At 44.5% G+C, this 23,927-nt stretch overlaps 1 protein-coding gene across 3 annotated transcripts in view; it reads right to left on the reverse strand.

The window, feature by feature from the left end:
* CFAP61 (cilia and flagella associated protein 61) overlaps positions 1-23,927 on the reverse strand; it is a 399,007-nt gene that overhangs the window by 351,244 nt on the left and 23,836 nt on the right. For all 3 annotated transcript variants that reach the window (XM_068232439.1, XM_068232441.1, XM_068232438.1), the window contains exons 5-7: positions 21,569-21,636; positions 17,884-18,010; positions 15,158-15,290 (exon numbers count right to left, since the gene is read on the reverse strand). In XM_068232439.1, the coding sequence (XP_068088540.1) occupies positions 15,158-15,290; positions 17,884-18,010; positions 21,569-21,636 (328 nt within the window). The remainder of the gene's footprint in view (positions 1-15,157; positions 15,291-17,883; positions 18,011-21,568; positions 21,637-23,927) is intronic.

Consider the following 23,927-nt stretch of genomic DNA (forward strand, 5'->3'; position numbering starts at 1 on the left):
GAGTATAAAGGCGTGTCTGGCGCGCGCGCGCACCCCCTAGAGGCAAGATGGCAGAGCCCTGGTGAGCAGCATGCTGGTGAGTTTGAAGCAGAATGCTTGGACGGGTTGGCGCAGCGGATGCGGACAAATTTCCGCATCCCGTGTAGGAAATTCCGCTTGCCGGAATGGATGCGACCATATTTCCGCAATCCATCCGGCGTTGCGTATTTTTCGTTACAGTACCCCTCCCTCTAGGAGTGGCCCCTGGACACGTCCCACCCGGCCTGTCAGGATGAAGCTCATGAAACCGTCTCCTAAGATTATCTGCATGTAAATCACCTGTTTTGACCCAGGATCTTTCCTCTGGACCATACCCTCTCCAATGCACCAAGTACTGTACTGAGCCCTGAACTCGCCTGGAGTCCAAAATCTCCTCAACTTCCCACTCGGGCTCACCATCAACCATGACAGGGTGAGGAGGGAGGGAATCCACCTGGACAGCCGGCTTCAAGAGTGACACATGAAAGGTTCTTCCCACCTTCAGGGAATGCGGTAAACTGACTCTGTAAGACACGTGATTAACTCTTTCCGAAATTGGAGATGGTCCAATATACCTGGGCCCCAGTTTCGCGGACGGCTGTCTCAGAGCTATATGCCGAGTTGACACCCAACCCTTGTCCCCTGGTTTAAACTCCCACTCCGGAGATCTTTTCTTATCTGCCTGCCTCTTCTGTATGGAAAAAGCCTTTTTTAGATTTTCCCCGACCTTAGCCCAAATCCTCTAAAAAGATTCCTGCCACTCTTCCAGAACAGGGAATGGAGATGCCGTCACTGGCAAGGGAGAAAATTTGGGGAACTTCCCATTGACTATCTGAAAAGGCGCATAACCAGAGGACTCATTCCTGATATTGTTATGTGCAAATTCTGCAAATGGTAAAAAATCCGCCCACTGATGTTGGGCGTCCTCCACATAACATCTCAGGAACTGTTCCGAGGACTGATTGATCCTTTCCGTCTGACCGTTGGTCTGCGGATGGTAACCTGATAAAAAGGACAATGACATACCCATCCCCTTACAGAAGGCCCGCCAGAACCTGGAGACAAACTGGACCCCTCTGTCCGAGACCACATTTTCCGGAATACCGTGTAATTTAAAGATGTTTTGAATAAAAAGATCTGCCAACGTTTGAGCAGTAGGGAAACCACTCAAAGCCACAAAGTGGGCCATCTTACTGAATCTATTAGTGACTACCCATATGACAGTCTTCCCGTTGGAAAACGGAAGTTCTCCTACAAAGTCCATGGAAATGTGCGTCCATGGCTCCTGAGGGGAGGGCAGAGACTGTAAAGTTCCAACTGGAGCTAGTCGGGAGGGTTTGCTCCTGGCGCAGATGGTACAAGTTTTAACAAATTCCCCGCAATCTGATTGTAACGATGGCCACCAGACAGATCTACACAATAATTCCTGGGTTCTGGTAATGCCAGGATGTCCAACATTCTTGTGTCCATGAAACAACTGCAATACTTTGGGACACAAGAGACAAGGAACATATAGAACCCCTTCTGGTTTCCCCTCTGGGACTTCCAACTGGAAAGGGCTTAAGAGGCTAACAAGATCCTCAACAATTTCAGTGGCTGCCAGGATGATCTCTTTTGACAGAATACTCTCTGGGAAAGGAGATGGAGCAGTCTCAGGTTCAAAACAATGAGAGAGGGCGTCTGCTTTAACGTTCTTACTCCCTGGTGTTAAACGTAATTATAAAATTAAAACGGGAGAAAAAGAGAGCCCATCTAGCCTGTCTGGGGGTGAGTCTTTTAGCCTTTTCGATGTACTGTAGGTTTTTATGATCTGTGTATACAGTTATTACATGCTTAGCCCCCTCTAACCAATGGCACCATTCCTCAAAAGCAAGCTTAATGGCCAACAATTCCCTGTTCCCAACATCATAATTTCTCTGGGCAGGGGAGAATTTTCTAGAAAAGAAAGCACAGGGATGAAGTTTGTCCTGAAGTCCTGAACGTTGAGACAACACTGCTCCCACTCCAACCTCTGAGGCATCCACCTCCACTATGAATGGATAAGCAACATCTACATGACGTAATATGGGAGCAGAACAAAAAGCTTCTTTTAGAGAGGAAAATGCTGCACATGCTTCTTTGGACCAATGAGAGGCATCAGCCCCTTTCTTAGTCAAGTTAGTAAGTGGAGATACCACAGAAGAGAATCCCTTGATAAACTTTCTGTAGTAGTTTGCGAATCCCAAGAATCTCTGAAGTGCTTTAAGCCCAGATGGTTGTGGCCATTCCCTTACAGCAGAGACCTTCTTGGGATCCATGGACAACCCTGTAGTGGAGATAACGTACCCCAGAAAGGCAATCTCCTTTACTTCAAAAACGCATTTTTCTAACTTAGCGAATAATTGATTCTCTCTAAGTTTTTTCAGCACATACTTAACATGTTGACGATATTCAGTGAGATTTTTAGAAAATATTAGGATGTCATCCAAGTATACAATTACAAAGTGACCCAGTACCTCCCTGAAGATTTCGTTCACAAACTCCTTGAAAACTGCAGGAGCGTTACACAACCCAAAGGGCATCACCAAGTATTCGTAATGCCCCTTGGGAGTGTTGAATGCCGTCTTCCATTCATCTTCTTCCCTGATACGGATCAAATTGTAGGCCCCTCCTAAATCTAACTTCGTGAAAACAGAAGCCTCAGAAACCTGTGTAAATAAATCATCGATTAACGGTAGTGGATACCGATTTTTAATCGTGATCTTATTTAGACCCCTGTAGTCGATACAGGGGTGCAAACCTCCATCCTTTTTCTGAACGAAAAATAATCCCGCCCCTGCAGGAGATCTCGTAGGGCGGATGAATCCTTTCTGTAAATTTTCCTGGATGTACTCACCCATGGCCAATTTTTCTGGGGATGAGAGGTTGTATAGGTGATCCCTGGGAGGCATGGTTCCTGGTTTCAAATCAATAGGACAGTCAAAAGGTCTATGGGGGGGGGGGGGGGGGGGGGGTAATTGATCTGCTGCCTTGGGACAAAAGACATCGGAAAATTCCTAATATTGTGGAGGTACTCCTTCCACTTGAACCTTAGTAGAACACAAGACTATTCTCTGTGAACACTGCTGTGAGCAATAAGGTGACCAAGTAATAAACTGCCCATTCCCCCAATCAAACTGAGGAGAATGTAATCGTAACCAAGGTAACCCTAATATCACCATAGAGGTAGACATCTTTAAAACAAAAAACTGAATGATCTCCTTATGCAGGGCTCCTACTTGCAGCGAGAGAGGAGGAGTCTGGCACAGTGGGGACTTTCCCTGCAAAGGAGTGTCGTTGATTGCTGTAACATACAAATGTTTTTCTACCGGAAGTACAGGGATATTTAAAATTAAAGCAAAACTTAAATCTAAAAAATTAGCAGTCGACCCAGAATCCACAAATGCTGTGGTAGGAAAGTTCTGCCCTTCCCAGTTTAAGGAGCAGGGCAATAATATTTTTTCTTGTTTAGGGGGTGAAACTACTCCGCTTAGGGTGGTACCCCCAACCACACCTAAGCTAAGGAGTTTCCCGACTTCCTACCACAGTTTTGTGCAATGTGGCCCTTCTCTCCGCAGTACATGCAGAGACCCTCTTTGTGTCTTCTTGACCTCTCAGCCTCCGTAAGGCGTCCGTGGCCTAGCCGCATAGGCTCCTCAGTCTCCACTGCTGCCGAGCTACAAGCTACAAGCACCTGAAGCCCTGGAGTACATAGGGTATCTGCCCTTCTTATTGTACCTCAAACGTCTATCTATTTTAATAGATAGTGATATAGCCTCATCTAGGTCTTTGGGTTCTGGGTGACTAACCATCACGTCAGTGACTGCCTCTGATAACCCATCTAGGTATCTATCCAGGAGTGCATACCGCTCCCATCTAGAGGAGACTGCCCACTTCCTGAACTCTGACGCATACTCCTCTGCTGTACTGCGTCCCTGTCTAAGGCTTTTGAGTTTACGTTCAGCCGTAGCGGCACTATCCGGATCATCGTAAATGACTGCCATGGCCTTAAAAAACTCCTGGACAGAAGAAAGGGCAGGATGCTCATCAGGTAAGCCATAAGCCCAAGTCTGGGAGTCTGTATGTAATAGAGTCTTGATGAGAGCAACCTTCTGAGCCTCGGTTCCCGAGGACACAGGTCTCATCTGAAAGTAAGATAACACTCTGTGGCGGAAGTTCTGGAAATCTGCCCTAGCGCCTGAAAATCTCTCAGCAATATTAATTTTAGGCACACTAGGAGTCGGGGGAGGTAGAACGTTAAGTGGTGGTTGCAGCCTCTGGACAGTCTCAGTCAGCTGAGTAATCTGAGCCTGCTGTGCAGTCACAGTAATCTTCAGCTGTTATACTTCTGGCCTTATGGTCTGAAGCTGATTTACCACCTCCTCCATCTTACTTCTTTCTGGTCTGTGTTTATGTAACGATTGGTGTCAGCAAGCACAGCTATTCTGATTATTGGTGATCTGCAGTATCACCAATAACTCAGATGCTATACCTGATTATATGGTGATCTGCAGAATCACCAATAATGCACGTATAGTGTGACACGATCCAATCGTATGCAAGAGGGTGCTTGATACAATAGAGTATCTCTATAGGGCACAGAGATACAACCTCCAGCAAGCTGGAACAGCAGACAACAATAATAATATACAGCGTAAATTCAAGTCTGTGGAAATATCCACCACACCGTGTGGTTACCTCTGAATGGGAACCCTGTGTGTGAGATCCTCCAAAGGACAGCGTGGAGGAGTCTCGGCCTCTAGCAGCAAGGGTTTGCCAGTGGCAGTCGTCTCAAAGAGGCAAGCCTCTATTAGAACCCTACAGTGGGAGACGTTCCACTGAAGGGAGAAAGGTCAGACAAAATGAGGTTCGGCAACAGATCAGGCGGCAGCAGTACAGAAACGTGAGACAAGAGAATAGTCGGAAACCAAGCCAATAGTCGATAACGGTACGGGTGGCGAAGTACAAAATCAGGAAGCAGAAGAGTAGTCAAGACAGGCACAGAATCATACACGATAAATCAAGGCAGTATAATATGTGTATATATTGGCGATAAACCAATATATAACACAAAACCAGAGACAAGGCTGACTAGGTCTGAGTGCTGACACAGGGTATCGCAAACACAGACAAAGTGCGACTGAAAAGCACTTCCTTATATACTGCCTGGGAGAGAAGTCTCCACCCCAGGCAGCAGCCAATCAGAGCAGGCTAAAATGTCAGCTGACCTCCAGGTCAGCTGACACGCTTTCTCAGAGTATAAAGGCGTGCCTGGCGCGCGCGCGCACCCCCTAGAGGCAAGATGGCAGAGCCCTGGTGAGCAGCATGCTGGTGAGTTTGAAGCAGAACGCTCGGACGGGTTTATGCAGCGGATGTGGACGAATTTCCGCATCCCGCGTAGGAAATTCCGCTTGCCGGATTGGATGCGACCATATTTCCGCAATCCATCCGGCGTTGCGTATTTTTCGTTACAGGTATGAAAAATTTTGGACTGGATACTCTTTGCTCAAATGTAAATAAAAGCTGAGAAATGTTTTTTTTCCCCACAATAATGTCTCTTATACATCATACATCGACTTATTATCTTTTGGGAGACACCTATGTCATCTCCCGTCAAAACATTACTTTCTGGTTTAATAAAAGTAACTTTAAGTCAAAATTTGTGAGGGCTATGAATAATTATGGGCAGCACTGTACTGTATATGTGTTTTTTTTCCTTGGGATAGTATGGCTGTCCCTTAAACAAGTGAGACACTTTACATAAAGAAGTGCAGCACGGTGGCGTAGTGGTTAGCGCTCTTGCCTTGCAGCGCTGAGTCCCAGGTTCGAATCCCAGCCAGGGTACTATCTGCAAGGAGTTTGTATGTTCTCCCCGTGTCTGCGTGGGTTTTCTACGGGCACTCCGGTTTCCTCCCACCTCCCCAAAAACATACAGATAAGTTAATTGGCTTCCCCCTTAAAATTGGCCTTAGACTACAATACATACACTACATGATACATGCATACACATATGACTATAGTAGGGATTAGATTGTGAGCTCCTTTTAGGGACAGTTAGTGACAAGACAATATACTCTGTACAGCGCTGCGTAAGATGTCGGCGCTATATAAATACTAAATAATAATAATAATAATAATAATAAAGAAAGCAAGAGTAAAAATGCAAATCCTCTCTTTCAAAAAGGATGACTGGCTGTTTTTGTCCAAGCTGAGGACATGAACAAAGGCTGAGGCATTACAGTTGTCTGCTTTGAGGGCCAACACTCAGCAAAGGCTGATTACCCAATCCATTTACCATATGTGAAAGGAGAACTTGCCAGCTCCAGACTCGGCAGGGGAAACTGGCATCAGCTCTGGCTCGCTTGGACTTGTCTATTCAATCTACAACAGTTGTGGTGAGGATCTACTGTTATGGCTTGAAATGTGGCTTGTCTGCCTATTCCAGATCTGGAAGCTTGTGACGTGAATCTATTATTTATTGTGTTGCTGTTTGCAGCAAGCTATTAGGCTAATGGCTCATTGTCACTTATAATTAGCTCCAAAACAACACGCAAAACACATATGGCTAGGAAATCGCTAGCAGTTCATGAGGAGAAAACACAGAACTTCAAACTATGGAGACTGTAGTGGACAGCATCATAAAGCACCTAAGTAGGCGGCACATATTTAAGATATTGCCAATGTAAAAAAAAACTAAAACATTTAAGACAATTAATAAATACCCCTGGCAACAAGTGAGATCAATGCTGAGATTTTCAGAAGAGTATGCCAATTGAGCTAAACACATGACCTTCACCTAAGCTATCATGGTCTGGGTTTTCCAGGGATTGTGCTTCCATATCGGTGCACTAGGCAAATGCTTAGGTTCCTGAGCTCCTTAAAGAAGAACGTTAACCCAGGCTAGAACTTCATCCCATGTAGCAGCCAATATCCCATTTCCCATGAGAAATCTTAACATTTTCTCAAATATATCATCAGGGATGTCTGTATGGCTGATATTGAGCTGAAGCCCATCCCACAGTGTGATGTCAGGGCCATGGCCTTGACCAGAGGCGTCGCTAGCACAAAAGGTCCGAAGCACGTGCCCCGGACCCTTTGTGTGGTGCCACGAAAGTCCCCCCGGAAGAATAGTGCTGTAACTCACCTCCTCTCGGCTTGGTCCCCGGTGCCTGCAGACATCTTCTCCTCCAGGCTTCTCCCTCTAGTGTCTGAAAATGAATCAGACGCTACAGGGAGAAGACAGGAAGGGAAGATGACTGCAGGCTCAGAGCGTGGACCGAGGAGGTAAGCAGTTCCTGGCAGCCTGGCAGGCATAAAATGCTAGATTAGCAAGCTGCAGTCTGAGTCGGGCTGTCCGCTAAGCCCTGCGCATCCTCTCTCCCCTTCCAGCCACCGGCCAGGGCTGAGGTGAATTTACCGATAGCAGATCTCCTGAATCTTGTGCTGCTGTCAGTCAATAGACTGACAGCGAGACAATATAGAAAAAGTTGTAAAGCTTGGCTGCAGAGCCTAACCTTATCTATGACCTAAGCTTTGACCTGCTTGTGAACTGCTAGTCCACCAGAACAATATATGGGTCCTTTTGAACTTTGTTATGGGAGTTTATGCAAATCCCTAAAGCCTGCTGATTAATTTTCTGTGTGGGAAAACTGAGAAACTGTGTTGTACAGTTGCTTAAAAGAACCAGAGATAACATAGTGCTGTATTTTTACTTTCCCAGGGATTTTTTGAGCCCCATAAGCATGGCTGTGTCCCCCCCTGTCCTCAGTGCCGCCGATCAGCCACAGTCAATTCATGGTAAGTGCCTCAGTTGGACTCAGTCTGACTGAGTGACGTCAACCGGGGCCTTCTGCGTTTGCGTATGCGCAGAAGGTCCACCGCTGACGTCACTGAGCTGCGGGGCTCACCATGGCTGAATGGGAGATCGCAGGAGGACGGCGAGGGACACAGCACTATACGTGGTCTCTGGTTCTCGTTAAGCTGTCAGCTAGGACACTTATATGTATTGCTATAAATGTATGCGTGCAAGGCTATACTACTGTGCATTGTGCTATATACATGCTTTGGCTGCTAGCTAGATATCCAGTGGCATTGCCAGCGTCACATATCGTGGCCTCCATGCCCCTGTACAGTATAAGCTTTTACTCTGTTGCTGTACTGACACTAAACTAGCTGCAGTGTGCTGATCTCTGCTACCCCCAGTATGTACAGTATAAGCTGTTACTCTGTGCCTGTACTGATAGTAAACTAGCTGCAGTGTGTGCTGATCTCTGCTACCTCCAGTATGTACAGTATAAGCAATTACTCTGTTGCTGTACTGACACTAAACTAGCTGCAGTGTGCTGATCTCTGCTACCCCCAGTATGTACAGTATAAGCTGTTACTTTGTGCCTGTACTGATAGTAAACTAGCTGCAGTGTGTGCTGATCTCTGCTACCTCCAGGATGTACAGTATAAGCTACTACTCTGTGCCTGTACTGATAGGAAACTAGCTGCAGTGTGTGCTGATCTCTGCTGCCTCCAGTATGTACAGTTTAAGCTGTTACTCTGTGCCTGTACTGATAATAAACTAGCTGCAGTGTGTTCTGATCTCTGCTACCTCCAGTATGTACAGTATAAGCTGTTACTCTGTGCCTGTACTGATAGTAAACTAGCTGCAGTGTGTGTTGATCTCTGCTGCCTCCAGTATATACAGTATACGCTATTACTCTGTGCCTGTACTGATAGTAAACTATCTGCAATGTGCTGATCTCTGCTACCTCCAGTATGTTCAGTATTAGCTGTTACTCTGGGCCTGTACTGATAGTAAACTAGCTGCAATGTGTGTTGATCTCTGCTGCCTCCAGTATGCACAGTATAAGATTTTACTCTGTGCCTGTGCTGACAGTAAACAAGCTGCAGTGTGTGCTGATCTCTGCTGCCTCCAGTATGTACAGTATAAGCTGTTACTCTGTGCCTGTACTGACAGTAAACTAGCTGCAGTGTGTGTTGATCTCTGCTGCCTCCAGTATGCACAGTATACAATTTTACTCTGTGCCTGTACTGACAGTAAACTAGCTGCAGTGTGTGCTGATCTCTGCTGCCTCCAGTATGTACAGTATAAGATTTTACACTGTGCCTGTGCTGACAGTAAACTAGCTGCAGTGTGTGCTGATCTCTGCTGCCTCCAGTATGTACAGTATAAGATTTTACTCTGTGCCTGTGCTGACAGTAAACTAGCTGCAGTGTGTGTTGATCTCTGCTGCCTCCAGTATGCACAGTATAAGATTTTACTCTGTGCCTGTGCTGACAGTAAACAAGCTGCAGTGTGTGCTGATTTCTGCTGCCTCCAGTATGTACAGTATAAGCTGTTACTCTGTGCCTGTACTGACAGTAAACTAGCTGCAGTGTGTGTTGATCTCTGCTGCCTCCAGTATGCACAGTATAAGATTTTACTCTGTGCCTGTACTGATAGTAAACTAGCTGCAGTGTGTGTTGATCTCTGCTACCTCCAGTATGTACAGTATAAGCTGTTACTCTGTGCCTTCACTGATTGTAAACTAGCTGCAGTGTGTGCTGATCTCTGCTACCAGTATGTACAGTGTAAGCTGTAAAGCATTGTATACACATACAATTTTGAGTAGGAAGGCCCATTATTATTAGGTTACACCACTGTTAAGTTCATGTAATTTGGTCCCGCCCATGACCACGCCCACTCCCTGAATGGTCACACCCATTTTTGCCATGGCGCGGTGCCCCCGATTTCTTAGGTTTCTAGCAACGCCCCTGGCCTTGACAGTTTGCTGTCTGTGAACCTTGTTGCATTGTGGTTGCAACATCTGTTTCCAACTGCCAAGCAAGCAATCTCTCCCTCTGTGAAGTGCATAGAATTCTCAGTAAACTAACATTCTGCAGAGATCACCTGACAGGACTAAAGATGTTACTACCTGTGATAAATTTCAGAATGTAAATCAGGGACTGACTAAATAATCTATAAATGAATATTGTAAAGTAATAAGAAATTGTAATAATTATGTCATTTTCACTACAGTTCCTCTGTAAGGGCCCCCAAAGTCATTGATAGCGGAGGTCACACCAACTTTACATTCTTTGTAGTACTAAAATGTTACATTCATTTTTCCCATGGGGCACAATTTACCTAGAAACAAACTAATTCACAGGTTTGTTTTTTTTACTGGGGTGGGGGAAAGGGGAAGGGAGGGTGTTATAGCTGGAAGTAAATTGGTTGGGTATGCTCCCTTTAAATAAGCCTGAGCTTAGAAATATGCTGACGATGCCATTTCTAACTCTCTTTTAATAAGCGCTATTTGGCTGGTATTGTATTGTTGATCCATTGCTCTTAATAGCTTCTGAATCATGACCTAGAACAAGGATACAAATCACATGTTTTGACTCTTCCTTGATTCCAATGGCTACATTTTTGTTACAAGTCTGCTACTAAAACACTGCTGAGACCGCTCTATGTGAAATGAAATCCTGGTTGACGTATACAGATGTTGTGTTGACTTATGACTCTTAAAAAATATGTAGCTTTTTGGAAGAATCTCCTTGCTATATGACCCATGTCATTGAGATGTAACGTGGCTGGATCGCTGTCTTTCTTTTTATGTTTATTATGTTGTTTTGTCTTGTTGGCTAAAACTCAATAAAAAATCTTGATTAAAAACACACACAAAAAAAAAAAAACCACTACTGAGACCAAATGGCCAGCATTACAGCCAGGAACGAGGGATGTGTAAATAAATTGGGAGGGAGTAGGGTGGAATAAACGTTATTAGTGCAACAAACTGCCTGGCTTTCCAACCGCCTTGATCAAAAAAGCATTGTAACAGTGGAACCTTAGGGGTGGTTCCACAGCAGCATTATGATCACGAAGTGATTGTCGTTGCAGTCCCGTAGCACGGCAGTTAGTGGCAAATCACTACAGAAATCTCACTAAAAAATCAAATCGCAATTGCGGGTCCTGTGGCAGTTTTGTAGCAAATGCACTTCAACACAAAGTATAGGATCACTGCAAAATTACTTATCGATCACTGTACAAAGCAATTTTACTACCCAGAACAACAGGGGGGGGGGAAATAGCTGTTTTAGTGATGAGCGCAATTACCTAATTACGATTATGCAAAATTTCGTGTTAAATGCGAATTTGCGCTTAAAAGCGAAATTACAAAAGCGAAGTTTTGCTTCCGTTATTTCAAATTAGTGTTTGTATGACAATTACGAAATTCTGAATTCGTGTCGTAGCCGCAAAATTTGCATCCGTAAATAAGGAAACAAGAAATTACGAACATTTTGTTTCAACACTATTGCTGCACAAGTCGCTAGCATTAAACTAAAAAGCTCTTTTAACCACTTAACGACCGCCTAACGCCGATAGGCGTCGGCAGGTCGAAGTGGTGTTTCCATGGAGCGGCCGTTCCATGTCAGTTCACGGAGGGTGTCTCCTTGAACAGCCTGCGAGCCTCCGATCGCGGCTCGCAGGCTAATTGTAAACACGCGGGGAAGAAATCCCCGCTGTTTACATCAATACGGCACTGCTGCACAGCAGCGCCGTAAAGGAGATCAGCGATCCCCGGCCTCTGATTGGCCGGGGATCGCCGGCATCTGATAGGCTAAAGCCTATTAGAGGCGGCGCAGGACGGATCGCCGTCCTGTGCCGCCCACAGCAAGGAGGGGAGGGAGGGAAGGGCGGAGAGGGCAGAATAGCACTGCGGAGGGGGGCTTTGAGGAGCCCCCCCCCCGCAAAACCCAAACAGCCGGCGGCGATCAGACCCCCCCAGCAGGACATCCCCCCAGTGGGGAAAAAAGGGGAGAAGTCTGATCGCCATGCTACAAACACGATTTGTGCTGTGGGCTGAAGAGCCCACGCAGCACAGATAAAGGAAAAATCCCCTGGTCGTCAAGTGGTCAAATCACCAGAAATCTATCTGGAAAACCCTGCTAAAATCCCTACAAAAGCGCTTGGTGATTGCATCATCGCTAAAGGTTAAAAGAGAACATAAACAGAAGGGTAATGGTGACTAGTTCAACCCTGCCCTGTGTGGGTTACTTCCCAACACCACTATTTTCCATTGTACAATGTTGTGAAACCTATCTGTCATGTCAGGGCTCTGACCATGGCTACTTTGTTGCCTCAGGGTGGTCAAAACTTTCTATAGGTTAACACTAGGGAGATTCAGGGTCGGACTGGGACACTAAGGGCCCACCAGGAAAGCTTTAGCCTGCAACCCCCCCCCCCCCCCCCATCGTAACAACCAATAAGTTATACAGGAAAATCAAGATGATTAACATGGTTGCCCAAACTTTCGCAACCAACTGTAACTTTGCAGTGTTGGCCCAGTGATGTTTGCCAAGGGATCGGGTTCTGATCCCTGAAGGGTCATATCAGTCCCAGGTGTATATGGACCTTAACAAAGTAGTGTTCTAGACCATTGGTTCAACCTATGACATCTACGAAGGGCTCCATGTTAGATGATGTGCTGTTTAATACTGGTCTTCACCATGTAACCCAGCAACAGCTAAGATCCTGCAACTCAATAAAACTATGTTCATTATTTTTTGGTTCTGGGTCCCCATATCAAGTTTTCAAAGGAAAGTAGAATACAATTACCTGATCTTGACATCTTTTTTTACTGTATGAAACAACAATTTCATGCATGTAAATTCTCTGCAAGAGTATGCCAAATGCAAAACAGGCATCTTTGGCACCCCTGTTGTGTCTTGGCTACCCATAAACCGCAATATACCAGTTTGCGGCTATAAGTTACCAGGGCCTTGAGTTTAGGTGCATAACAGCAAAGCCCGGCCAAGCAATCGGCTATGATGTAGCTGAGCAGTTGGAGCGATGGGGGCGGTGATTCGATCGGTATTGATTTCAGGTACATTGTAATGACAAAAGTTGGTGTTAGAAGAGGACGGGGGAGGTGTAACGATTGCAGAATTATTTCCGTGGTCAGCGCACAAGATGCACGCTAACACTACGGAAATCCTCCACAAGCGTATAAAATAACAACAGAACCTAGCTATGGTGCAATGCACTTGTAGAGAGAAAGTGAGCACAGAGACAGAATGTATGTGTGTCCACCAATCTAGTCGCCACCCGGCGACGGTGAACACACAACAGCGGAAACCAAGTGGGAAATCGCAAGAGTGACGATTGCCAACAGTGACACAAGACCGAGTAAGACAGAGTACAAGTGTAGCAAGAAAGGCACAGCAAATAACAATGATCAGAACACCAAGGAAATTAACAAACGCACTTGCTAAGCGCGGTCACCACGCGAAAAGCGCAACAGCGACAAAGCACGCTAATGGCGTGGTCTCTGCATGAAAAGCGCAACAGAGACAAAGCCCGCCAACTGTAACTAACTAATGTAACACAAAAACGAACAGAGAACGCGAACGCTTGCTAAACGGTTACCTCACCGAGCCTACAGCAAGCGTTCGTTCCAGACAAGACAAACAGAAGGAGTAGCCAGTAGCAACCGCAGCTCTGGCCTACACTCCCAGACAGAGTACAGAAGGAAACACTGCCACTACCGCTAGGGCGAATGCGATCTAGACAAACAGACAGAACGATTTCCTGTCGACCGCCGCTGGCGACAAGAAAATCGTAAACACAGTAACTGACTAGTTTGACAAAACCTCACCAGAGGAGCTGGTGGGTACTATTATAACACAGTAACTGACTAGTTTAGCAAAACCTAACCAGAGGAGCTGGTGGGTACTATATACAGATAGACAGAACAAGGCAAAACAGATAATACAATCTGACTACGCTAGAAGGGATGCTAGTGCAGTCCCAAGGAATTACTCTAAGATAATCTTAGCAAACAATTAGCAAAGGCTGAGACTCCAGGTAAGTTAGCAGGAACAAACCATCATGACCAGCAAGGAATTCTGGGAAGAAATGTTTTTTATACTGCAAGCCATCAGAGGAAGCAGCTAAGCAATTTGCATGACAAGTGGATGCAATTTCCTCCCCAGAACAGAAACTCTGCAGCATGCAGAGTGGAGACAGGTCTCTTTCCCAGAGACCTGCAGCACTCAGATTTACAAAATGGTCAAACAGCTGTCTGCCTGTGCAGACAGCAGAGCAGATCATTACAGGAGGTTAGTGTTAGGAGAGAAGAGGGGAAGGTTAGTGTTAGGAGTCAAAAGGAGAAGGTTAGGATCAGAGTGGGAGGTTAGTGTCAGGTGTTAAAGGGAGAAAGGTTAGTGTGAGAGTAGGAGACAGAGAGGGAACATGCAAGGATAATTCAAATAAGAAAACACCGGGAGTGCACCACCCTATAACCTTTTTGCTAAACCACCTCTTTGTGTGGAAGCTGCCGTAAAAATATTCCAGAACTCTGCATTATTTAAAAAAGTAATGGTGCTTAATCAGAAATAAAACCCAAACTTTAGTGAGTCAACAATGCCGCATATTAACGCCACATTAATTCCTCCAAAGCCCCTCAGTCATCCCAGCCCACAAAAACAAGCAAGCATTAAAGTGCTATATTGCGGGAGCTCTCCGCTCGAATATGACAAGATATTGGCAAAAAGCTAATTTCAGCAATATCCCACGCCTAAAGCAAATAGCGACTGAAACAAACGTACGCTGCCAAATGATAGTTATTGGAAAGCATTGCCAATCATTTGGTAGCTTGCATGCATCTGCATCCTTAAATTACTCAAATATAAAAGAAATGGCCAGGGGAACTGAGGGCAGTTGGAGGGTATAAAGCTTATAATATCTGTATTATTTATATTGCATAACTGGAATATATGTGGACCAAAATGTGACTGCATGTTATTAGAGACCGTTCTATGACAGCTACATAAACAGGGCAATAACTGCACAAGAATGAGCTGTGTGTTTCCAAAAATAATGCTGTGACAGGCTGAAACTGGAATCGTTTTATTTGGTTTAAACAGCCTAGGGGCTGCACAACAGACACTGAAGGCCTGAATGAGGCTCCTGGGCTGCAGACTGGACACCAGGGATCTAAAGGTAAGTTGGTTGTAGGAACACTGGACTGGATGAATGAACAAACACATAATTGAAGCACAAAAGCAACGTTGGCTATGTCAGTGGAATGCATAAAATTAAATTGCACTAGAGAGGAAATAAACCAACCTCACAAACAACAGCGTGGGTCTCTTCATCTTGAGCTTGGATTAATTCTGCAAGGAAATACTCTCCATAGGTGGCTTTTAGGGTTTCATTGTGATGCAGGAAAATTGGTATTAGATCATCATGATCCTCCACTCTGAAAAAAAATAAATGAAAAGTTATTTAGCACATGCATAAATTGTAGTGTCTATTTACATCCATCTCAACATAGACATAAATCAACCAGTTACCAAATATAGCAGAAGAACCATGTTATAGCAGAAATAAAGCTTATTTTGACTAATAAAGAAGAATTAGAAAAAAACTTTTCAACGCCTACACGGGGTTAGGAAATATCTGTGCCTGAAGTGTGAGGGTTATGGAGGCTGCCATATTTATTTCCTTTTAAACAATACTAGTTGCCTGGTGTCCTGCTGATCTAAAACAAGCATGTGGCTAATCCAGTCAGACTTTAGTCAAAGCACCTGAGGCCGGCTTCACACTGCAGTTTGGCAGCAGCGGTGCGGCTCACACACCGCACCGCCAAAGACAGGCCTCCAGGGATTACCACATTAGTACACGGTAATCCCTGTCTGGCATCTGGCCAATAGGAAGTGACGCTTACTTCCTATTGGGCAATCGATGACATACGTGGAAGTGTATTTCTAAAATACGCTTACTGCAATAGGTTTTTTAAATACACGCATGTTGCCATAGACTTAAAATCACAAACACTGGTCCGCACGACAGCCGGGGGCCCCAGGTCTCTCTCACTAGCTGGGGCCCTCAAACCACCATGCGATACCTAGAGGGAAGTGTGGGCAAGCCCTGGACCTCTCACCTCCAGGGAACTTACCCCCACTGCCTCTAAACTGAATGCTAACTGCAACAAACACAATTGCTAACTCCCAGCTAGAGCAATCTCCTGCCTTTATCTGGTCAGCAGACGCCAGTCAGCCAAGCAGGTGTACTGTCATACACCCTTTGCCTGCTGTAAGAAATCTAGCAGGAATTGCATAAATTAGCATTCAGGTGGGAGGCTTCGGTTGGATGCAATCTTAGATTGCATCGTTTTACAGGGACGCCCCGTGTAGGCACATCTCCCACACGGTCCCCTTCCTAACCACTCACCTGTCAACCGCATCCTGGAAGCTGCAAAAAAGAAATTTAAAATCACAAATCACACCAGTGTTTGTGATTTTAAATTTATTTTTTTGCAGCTTACAGGAAGCGGTTGACAGGTGAGTGGTTTTTGAGGTGCTTTTGGTCTACTTCTCTGTGTCAGATAGCTCCTATTTAAGTGATTTCTTGATTGAAACAGGTGTGTCAGTAATCAGGCCTGGGGGTGACTACAGAAATTGAACTCAGGTGTGATAAACCACAGTTAAGTTATTTTTTAACAAGGGGGGCAATTTCTTTTTCACACAGGGCCATGTAGATTTGGAGTTTTTTTCCTCACTAAATAATAAAAACCATCATTTAAAACTGCATTTTGTGTTCAATTATGTTATCTTTGACTAATAGGTAACGGTTTTTGATGAGCAGAAACATTTAAGTGTGACAAACATGCAAAAGAATAAGAAATCAGGAAGGGGGCAAATAGTTTTTCACACCACTGTATATGTGCTGTGAAGTGTATCTATACATCACCTGTCCTGTGTTGCGGTGTCCATCCGTCTTCCACCTCCTATTAGCCACATAGACGCTGCCGGCGCATAGCAGGCGGGTGACTTCACACACGCGCCACACCGCCAGCGTGTATGCAGATAATTGAAGAGAGGAGGAAGACGGACAGCCACCGGGACACAGGACAGGTAATGTATAGATGCACATTACAGCGCATATACTGTACATTACAGGAAGAGGAGGAAAAAGAGGATCAGCAGGACAGCCAGGCAACTGGTATTGTGTAAAAGGAAATGTTTGTAAATATGTCAGTCTCCATATCCCTCTTAGGTCAGCTGTGCTTTAAAATCGTAGCATTGAGCAGGAGGCTAAGCTGACAAAAAAAAGGAATTATTTACAAGTCTCTCTTTTAAAAATATTTCTAAACAGAGTGGCTCATGTGATCAGTTTGGTCAGCTGATAGAGTTGTAAGGCTCTGATTTGCTGGTCACAATAACATGCCCTTTCTGTTTCCAGTGTAGGCCGATACAGAAAGTGATCACAGCAAACAAAAGCCTTCAAATCTAAGGGCCCATAACCTTTAAAGTGCTGCAGAAAGTACAGTACGTCACCATTATTGAAATGCGTTATCATTTAAAGTTTCATTTAATATACCCTCCCTATATTTGTTTACCAATCCAAAAAACAAAGTGTAGAAAGTAAAAATATTCCGCACAAAAGTAGTCATAACTTAAATTTAGATTGAGTGCACTGCATACCTTACCTTGGTATGTTTCCGCCACATTAGCGTTCAATCACACATAACCGTTTAAAAAAAAGTCATTTCTTTTTGTTCAACATTGGCTGTGCATATTATTTTATGAACTACAGCGACCTCAAGTGGTGAAACTCTTTGTTAGCTCTTAACATTAAAAATACACGCTAAGAACCTGAATGTATAGTCCAGACTGAGGCCATGAGGTTCAAACCACTGCCAGGATGAAAGGTAAATGTGATATAAGTAGTAATGGGGAAAATACACAAGCTAACAGTAAGTATGCTTATGCTCTTCCAACATTGCACAGATGGAACTCTTCCTAGCTCACTTGATAATCTTCCAATGCCAATGAAAACAATAATCTTACCTTGCTTTCCTGATGTACAGAACAGGACAGTGTTTGTGCCGGTGACATATATATAATGCATGCCCCTCTGTAGGTTTTGAAGATGGAATATACCTCATAGGCTCAAATGTAGCTGCCAAAGCAGTAGCTAGATGAACAAAAATAAGGTACGTTTAAATTGCACATAAAACATGAAGGCCTTTTTTACACTATACACTGAAAAACTTATGTTCTGTCATATTTAACTGCTTAATTTTTTCACTATAGTGGTCCTTTAAATGGCATCAGTTTTGTCTCTTTTACTATACTATGAAAAACCTAAAAGGTATACATTCCTGTCAGTTTTGTATCATTTTTGTATGTATTTCTATGTCTGTGTTCACACATAAAAGTTGTACATTTCCGGTACCCTCAGATAAAACTAATAGAAAACTGATGCAAAACTGATCGGACAGGACTAGACTGGGCCGGAAATGTACAGATTTAGGCCTCGTTCACATTGGGAGCGTTGAGAAACGTGTAAAAGCGCATGTTAACAAATGCATGCGTTTGTGCGTGCTTTAGTGCGCGTTTAAGTGCGTTACGGTGCGCTTTTTTTAAGCATGTTTTGCTTATTGTAGCAGTAGCAGTTGTCAATAAAGCTTTGTTTTCATATGTAAATGTATTTTGTTTTTCAATTATGGGTAAAAAACGCATGCGCTTCTATGTGCTAAAAAAACAAACCCATTCACTTGCATTGATGTGCACATTACAGCACAACATACAGAAATGCATGCAACACTAGGCTTTTGTAATGCAGCTCAGCGCAGCGCATAGATGTGAACGAGATACATGGGAAAATCAATACCTTGCAGAACGCACAGGGCAATGTGTTGTGAAAAATGCACAGAAACAGCCCTAATGTGAACGAGGCTAGGTTTACAGTGGTCAGTTACATAACGCCTGCATTATAGTAAGATACCAGCCAGCCTCCCTACTTACTTGCACACTATTTTGGCAGTCAGACTTAGCAAATGCCATTCAGGAAATGCTTTTTAGGCTGTGTTCACAGTGGTCAGTTGCATAACGTATGTGTTATGAGTGTGAATGGCAATGGAGACTGGCATTTACTTCAATACAAAGCCTGCATGCAGCGAGTAAGAACAACACGATCACTTACAATGCTGTACTGTGAATAAGCCCATTTTATTGTAGTGTATTGCAGTGAGGTGACACACAGAATTTTTCTGCAATGCAACTGAGCACTGTAAATTAGACCTGAAAAGGAGAATCCCCCATGAGGAGATGGACTAGTTCAAAACCTGTTGATTCAGTCAGATTTTAACTGCTTTCTTATTTGGTTGTAATGGTCCTACTGATCAGTTGTTCCATAGAAGTGCATTCAGGGCCGGATTTGTTCTCTTTACCTCCCAAGGCCACTGTCACCAGCCATCCCCCTTCAGTATAGGTAGTGAGATGACCCCTCCCCCTTCCCTCCAGAATAGGTAGCCACATGACCCCTCCACCCCTTCCCTCTAGTATAGGTAACTTGATGGCCACCCCCCTCTCCAGTATAGGTAGCCAGGTGACCCCTCCTCCCTTTCTCTCTGAATAGGTAGCCTGAGGACCCATCCCCCTCCAGTATAGGTACCCAGATGACCCCCTTAATCCCTCCCTTTCCCTCCCCCCTTTCAGTATAAGTAGCCAACTTGCCTCCATACTGCAGCAGCCATCAGTGTCACTCACTTCTCCGCTCGTCTCCAGTGAAGAAGCTTAAGGCCCATACACACGGGCTACAACTGTTGCTGGAAACACATGGCGCGCGCATGTTGCAGCAACTGTCCCTAGTCTCAAGTCGGTGCAGTCGTGTGTATGCTAGTCTCTAGCAACTCTTGTGAGTCCGACAGTTCATTAAACCTGCGACAGAAGTTGTTGAGCAACAGTTTCCGCTATGTTGCAGACAGGTTGTTGCCGCGTGTATACAATCGTTGCTTGTATACAACTGTCGTTGCTGGAGACTTTCAACTGTTGCTTGTCTCCATGCAGCTGCAAACATCCGTGCCTCGTGTGTATGTAGCTTTATTAGTCTTTCCCTTTGTCTCCAATGCTGCCCAAGTCCATAGCCACCCACCACAATGCCAAGGTGCACAGAGATCAAGGTGGCTCGCCTGATCTCCCCTCCATTGCAGGCAGCATTTGCAAGCTTGCAAATGCTGCACCAGTTTAGCCTACTGCTTTGGTGCCCTCGCTCCTGTGGTGCCTTAGGCCATGGCCTAAATGGCCCTGGCCTAAATCTGGCCCTGGGTGCATTGTGAAAAAACTTTCAGTTAAAATGCATATAATGTGAACTGAGCCATAGGGAGACATGGGCATGGCCTTGCAAATCAGTTTTCTGAAAGTACCAGCCGTAGTGCAAAAGGAGCTAAGAGTCCTTTTACGCTTATCAGTTGCTTTCAGTTATACTTAAAAGGGCAACTGATGTGCAAGGTAATGTCTATGTTTTCCTAATGCCTCTTTAACACTTTTCACTGAAAAACTGAAAGCTTTTTTGCAATGCACTGCTATGGAAATTTAAAACCCATTTGGTTTTCAGCGTATAGTGTCATTGGATGAGGTGGTCTTCATCTTTAAATACAGGTGGGAAACTTTAACGTATACATGAGATTAAATAAAATAATTTATACTTACCTGGTGCTTCCTCAAGCCCTGTGTACCCGGTGGGCTCCCTAGCCTGGGCAGCTCCATTCTTTAGCAATACTCTCCGTTAGGAAGCCTTCAGTCCCGCCAGTTGGGCTGTACTGCGCATGAGCAGCCTGGTCGCCCACATACCCCCTTCAGGCTGCCTTCACTGTGAGCATTCTGCGCCCGCCCAGTACTACCTGTGCAGATGCAGAGCACAGTGGGAGCATGTCAAGGCCTGATGCTAGCTGGCATCAAGGGTGCTTTCCAAGGGGAAGGAGAGGTATATGTATACCACCTCCCTCTTGCAGAGCATACGCATGTAACGAATCACATAGGTTGGTATTGTTCAGGTGGTGGAGCCTGAGAGGGTGAGCGTGCAAAGGGGCCGTGCATGCGTAGTTGTGCAAGACTTCTGGCTAAGTGGCACAGCTAATGGAGGGAGCCCTGCAGACTACAGGGGGCTGGAGGATGCCCTAGGTAAGTTCATTATGGTATTTCCGGCTTCTGCTCAGGGTCCCTTTAAATGCACACGTTGACTGGTAAATGCACAGGATGCTGAGTGTTACTCCAACAGAAATCGCTGCGCCACATCGGAACGGAACGTACCATAGAAACATAAATGCATCACGTTGGGATGTGATTATATTGTCAATCATGATTATATTGTCCGCACTGCAATCAATTTGTTAGCCCCATAGGAATATTATTGCATCGCATTGTGACTGATCCCATCACATACTGTATGGGGCTTGATTCACTAAACCTTGCTAACTCATAGCATGGCCGCGCTAGTGTTTTTGAACGCAATAGCGAATTCCGTGCACAATTGTGTATTTTCATGATTGCGCGTGGAAATTTGCGATTGCGCGCGAAAGCTTGCGCAAAAAACCCTCGCGAGGCCGTGCTATGAGTTTAGTGAATCAAGCCTATCGTGTGCAAGTTGCCTGAGACATAAGGCAGAATTTATTTTTGAGTCATGTCCTATTATGAATTCATGAATCTGGAGAGAAGCAAATGAAAAACTAGCATTAGCAGTGATACTTACGTAGAGTGATGCCATGCGGTACTACCAGACAGATAAAGTGCAAATCTGCAACTGTGTTAAATACAGATCTGTGAATAAAAAATAAATACCATGTTTATTTGTATTTTGGGACAGAGATGGAATATTTTGAATTATTTACTGCATTCTACTATATTTTGTTACAGTGCCTCTTTAAAGGGAACCAGAGACGAAGACTGCCTAAAAACTGAAAAAAAGATTTTATACATACCTGGGGCTTCCTCCAGCCCCATCCGCATGGATCGCTCCCACGCCGACGAACTCCAGAGTTAAAGACAGGCTGTTTATTAACCTCCTGAGCGTTACGCCGCTCAGGTTTTGTTATTTTTTGCCCTCCCCGGACAGCTCCGGTCTTCACTATGGGGAGGATCGCAGATGACGTCATGACGTCTCTGACATCATGCGCAAATACGATCCTCCCCATAGAGAGACCGGAGCTGTGCAGGGAGGCTGCGCAATCGCTGGATCCAGGCTGGGTAATGTATAAACGGGGAAGCGGCGGGGATCGGGGGGTGCCGGACACTCTTACTAGCTAGCCTAGTGCTAGCTAGAGGATTTACAGCCATTTGGCACATTTATTTATTTATGGGGGACTCCTGGGGTCACAGAGCGGTATGCCCGACACAGTGTAAGATTTTCGCGACAGTTCATCTTTATAAGTAAAAAAAACAAAAAACAATTTTACTCACCTGGGGCTTTTTGCAGCCACCTGGAGTCACGCGGTGCCCATAACGTCTGCCTGAGTCCCTCCAGCGACCTACGCAGAGCTGACCGGTCACCAAGCCGCGCATGCCCTGATCATGCTCCCGCGGCCAGGAGCGTTCTACGCATGAGCAGTAGCCATTTCCGTGCACTGCGTATGCCCAGGACATTCCTGGCCAAAGAAGCACGGTGAGGCGGTGCATGGCCGGCCAGCTTAACGGGGGTCACTGCTGCTGGCCGGAGGGACTTGGATGGACGTCGTGGGCACTGGAGGACTCGGGGGTGCAAGAAGCCCCAAATAAGTTAACCTGATTGTTTTGTTGACTTTATATTTCCTTTAAGGCTCCTTTAGACATTTCCAGGCTGAAAACTAAAATAAAAATATATATTTTTAGTGAAAGCACAGGAGTTAACCTCAGTCAAGCAAGGTCATACGTTTTTTATAGATGTCATTGTTCTAGGAATATTCAATCTAAGCAGACAAAATTATGAAATGTATCAGTAAATTGTCACACGATGCATTATAAGTGCTTCAGACTGGAACAAAAGCAAATATTTCACCAGATGTGTGTGCTCTCACAGAGATGGTACAATGTGTTCTGATGAACATGTACATATAAAGATTACAAAGAAGTGAATTACGAAACTGAAAAAAAATGAACCAAGGGAGGATCTAAATGCAGAGCCTTTTTACTTTAATCGGTCGGTATATAGGTGATTCTTACATGCAGTGGAGATGGACTCTGGATAGACGGCAGGTGAGTAACTTGAAAAACGTACACTTACTAGTGAAAACAAACACTGTCCGTTCTCATAGGCTTTGATTCAGTTGGCATCCTCTTTGTCCAACCAATCCAGAAAAGTCAAGCAGGACCCATACTTGCATTCCACTTGTCGGAACACACTAATGTGAGCGGATCCTCTCGCTTTGCATAGGATCCATTCACATCTGTGACAATCTGTTCTGTTTAGTTCCGTTAAACAGAACATTTTTATATGCAGTTTGAACCCAATCTAAAGGTGGCCACACACATAAAAAATTTTTGTGATTCACCAATTTCTATGGTGTTTTTTTTTTTGCTCAAATGGAAAATTTGACTCATGGGACAGATGTACCACACACGTACTGTGTATTTGATTTTGACACAATCACAACAAAAACAATTGAATAAAGCATATACACTGGATTGAAAGTAAAGTTATTGAGGATTATTATTCCACCACCATAACAATTACTAAAACTGCCAAAACAACAAACAAATTGGTAAAGAAGCAGCAAATAAAAATCCTGCAGTCATCCTTCACATTCTTCACAAATGCATCCATTAGAACATATTTTAATTATAATAGATGTACATTCTAGTATTAAATCATCGATTATTCGTATTTATTACTTTTTAATTACTATTAGCTAAACCTTAATAAAGGCTCCTTCTATGACCTATTCCTGACTAGTCAAAAACACTACAACTTAATACTATGTTCAGTAATCAACTCCAAATTTACTGATCGCAAACACATTACATTACTATTTGGAAATGTGACTGAGGAACTACCAATCAGTGAGTGCTTTTTAAAAATAAAGAAAACCCCAAGAACCCCCCATGAGGAGTTGGACTACTCCAATATCTGTCCGATT

The sequence above is a fragment of the Hyperolius riggenbachi genome, chromosome 4, assembly GCF_040937935.1.
Source record: "Hyperolius riggenbachi isolate aHypRig1 chromosome 4, aHypRig1.pri, whole genome shotgun sequence".
Classification (NCBI taxonomy): Eukaryota; Metazoa; Chordata; class Amphibia; order Anura; family Hyperoliidae; genus Hyperolius; species Hyperolius riggenbachi.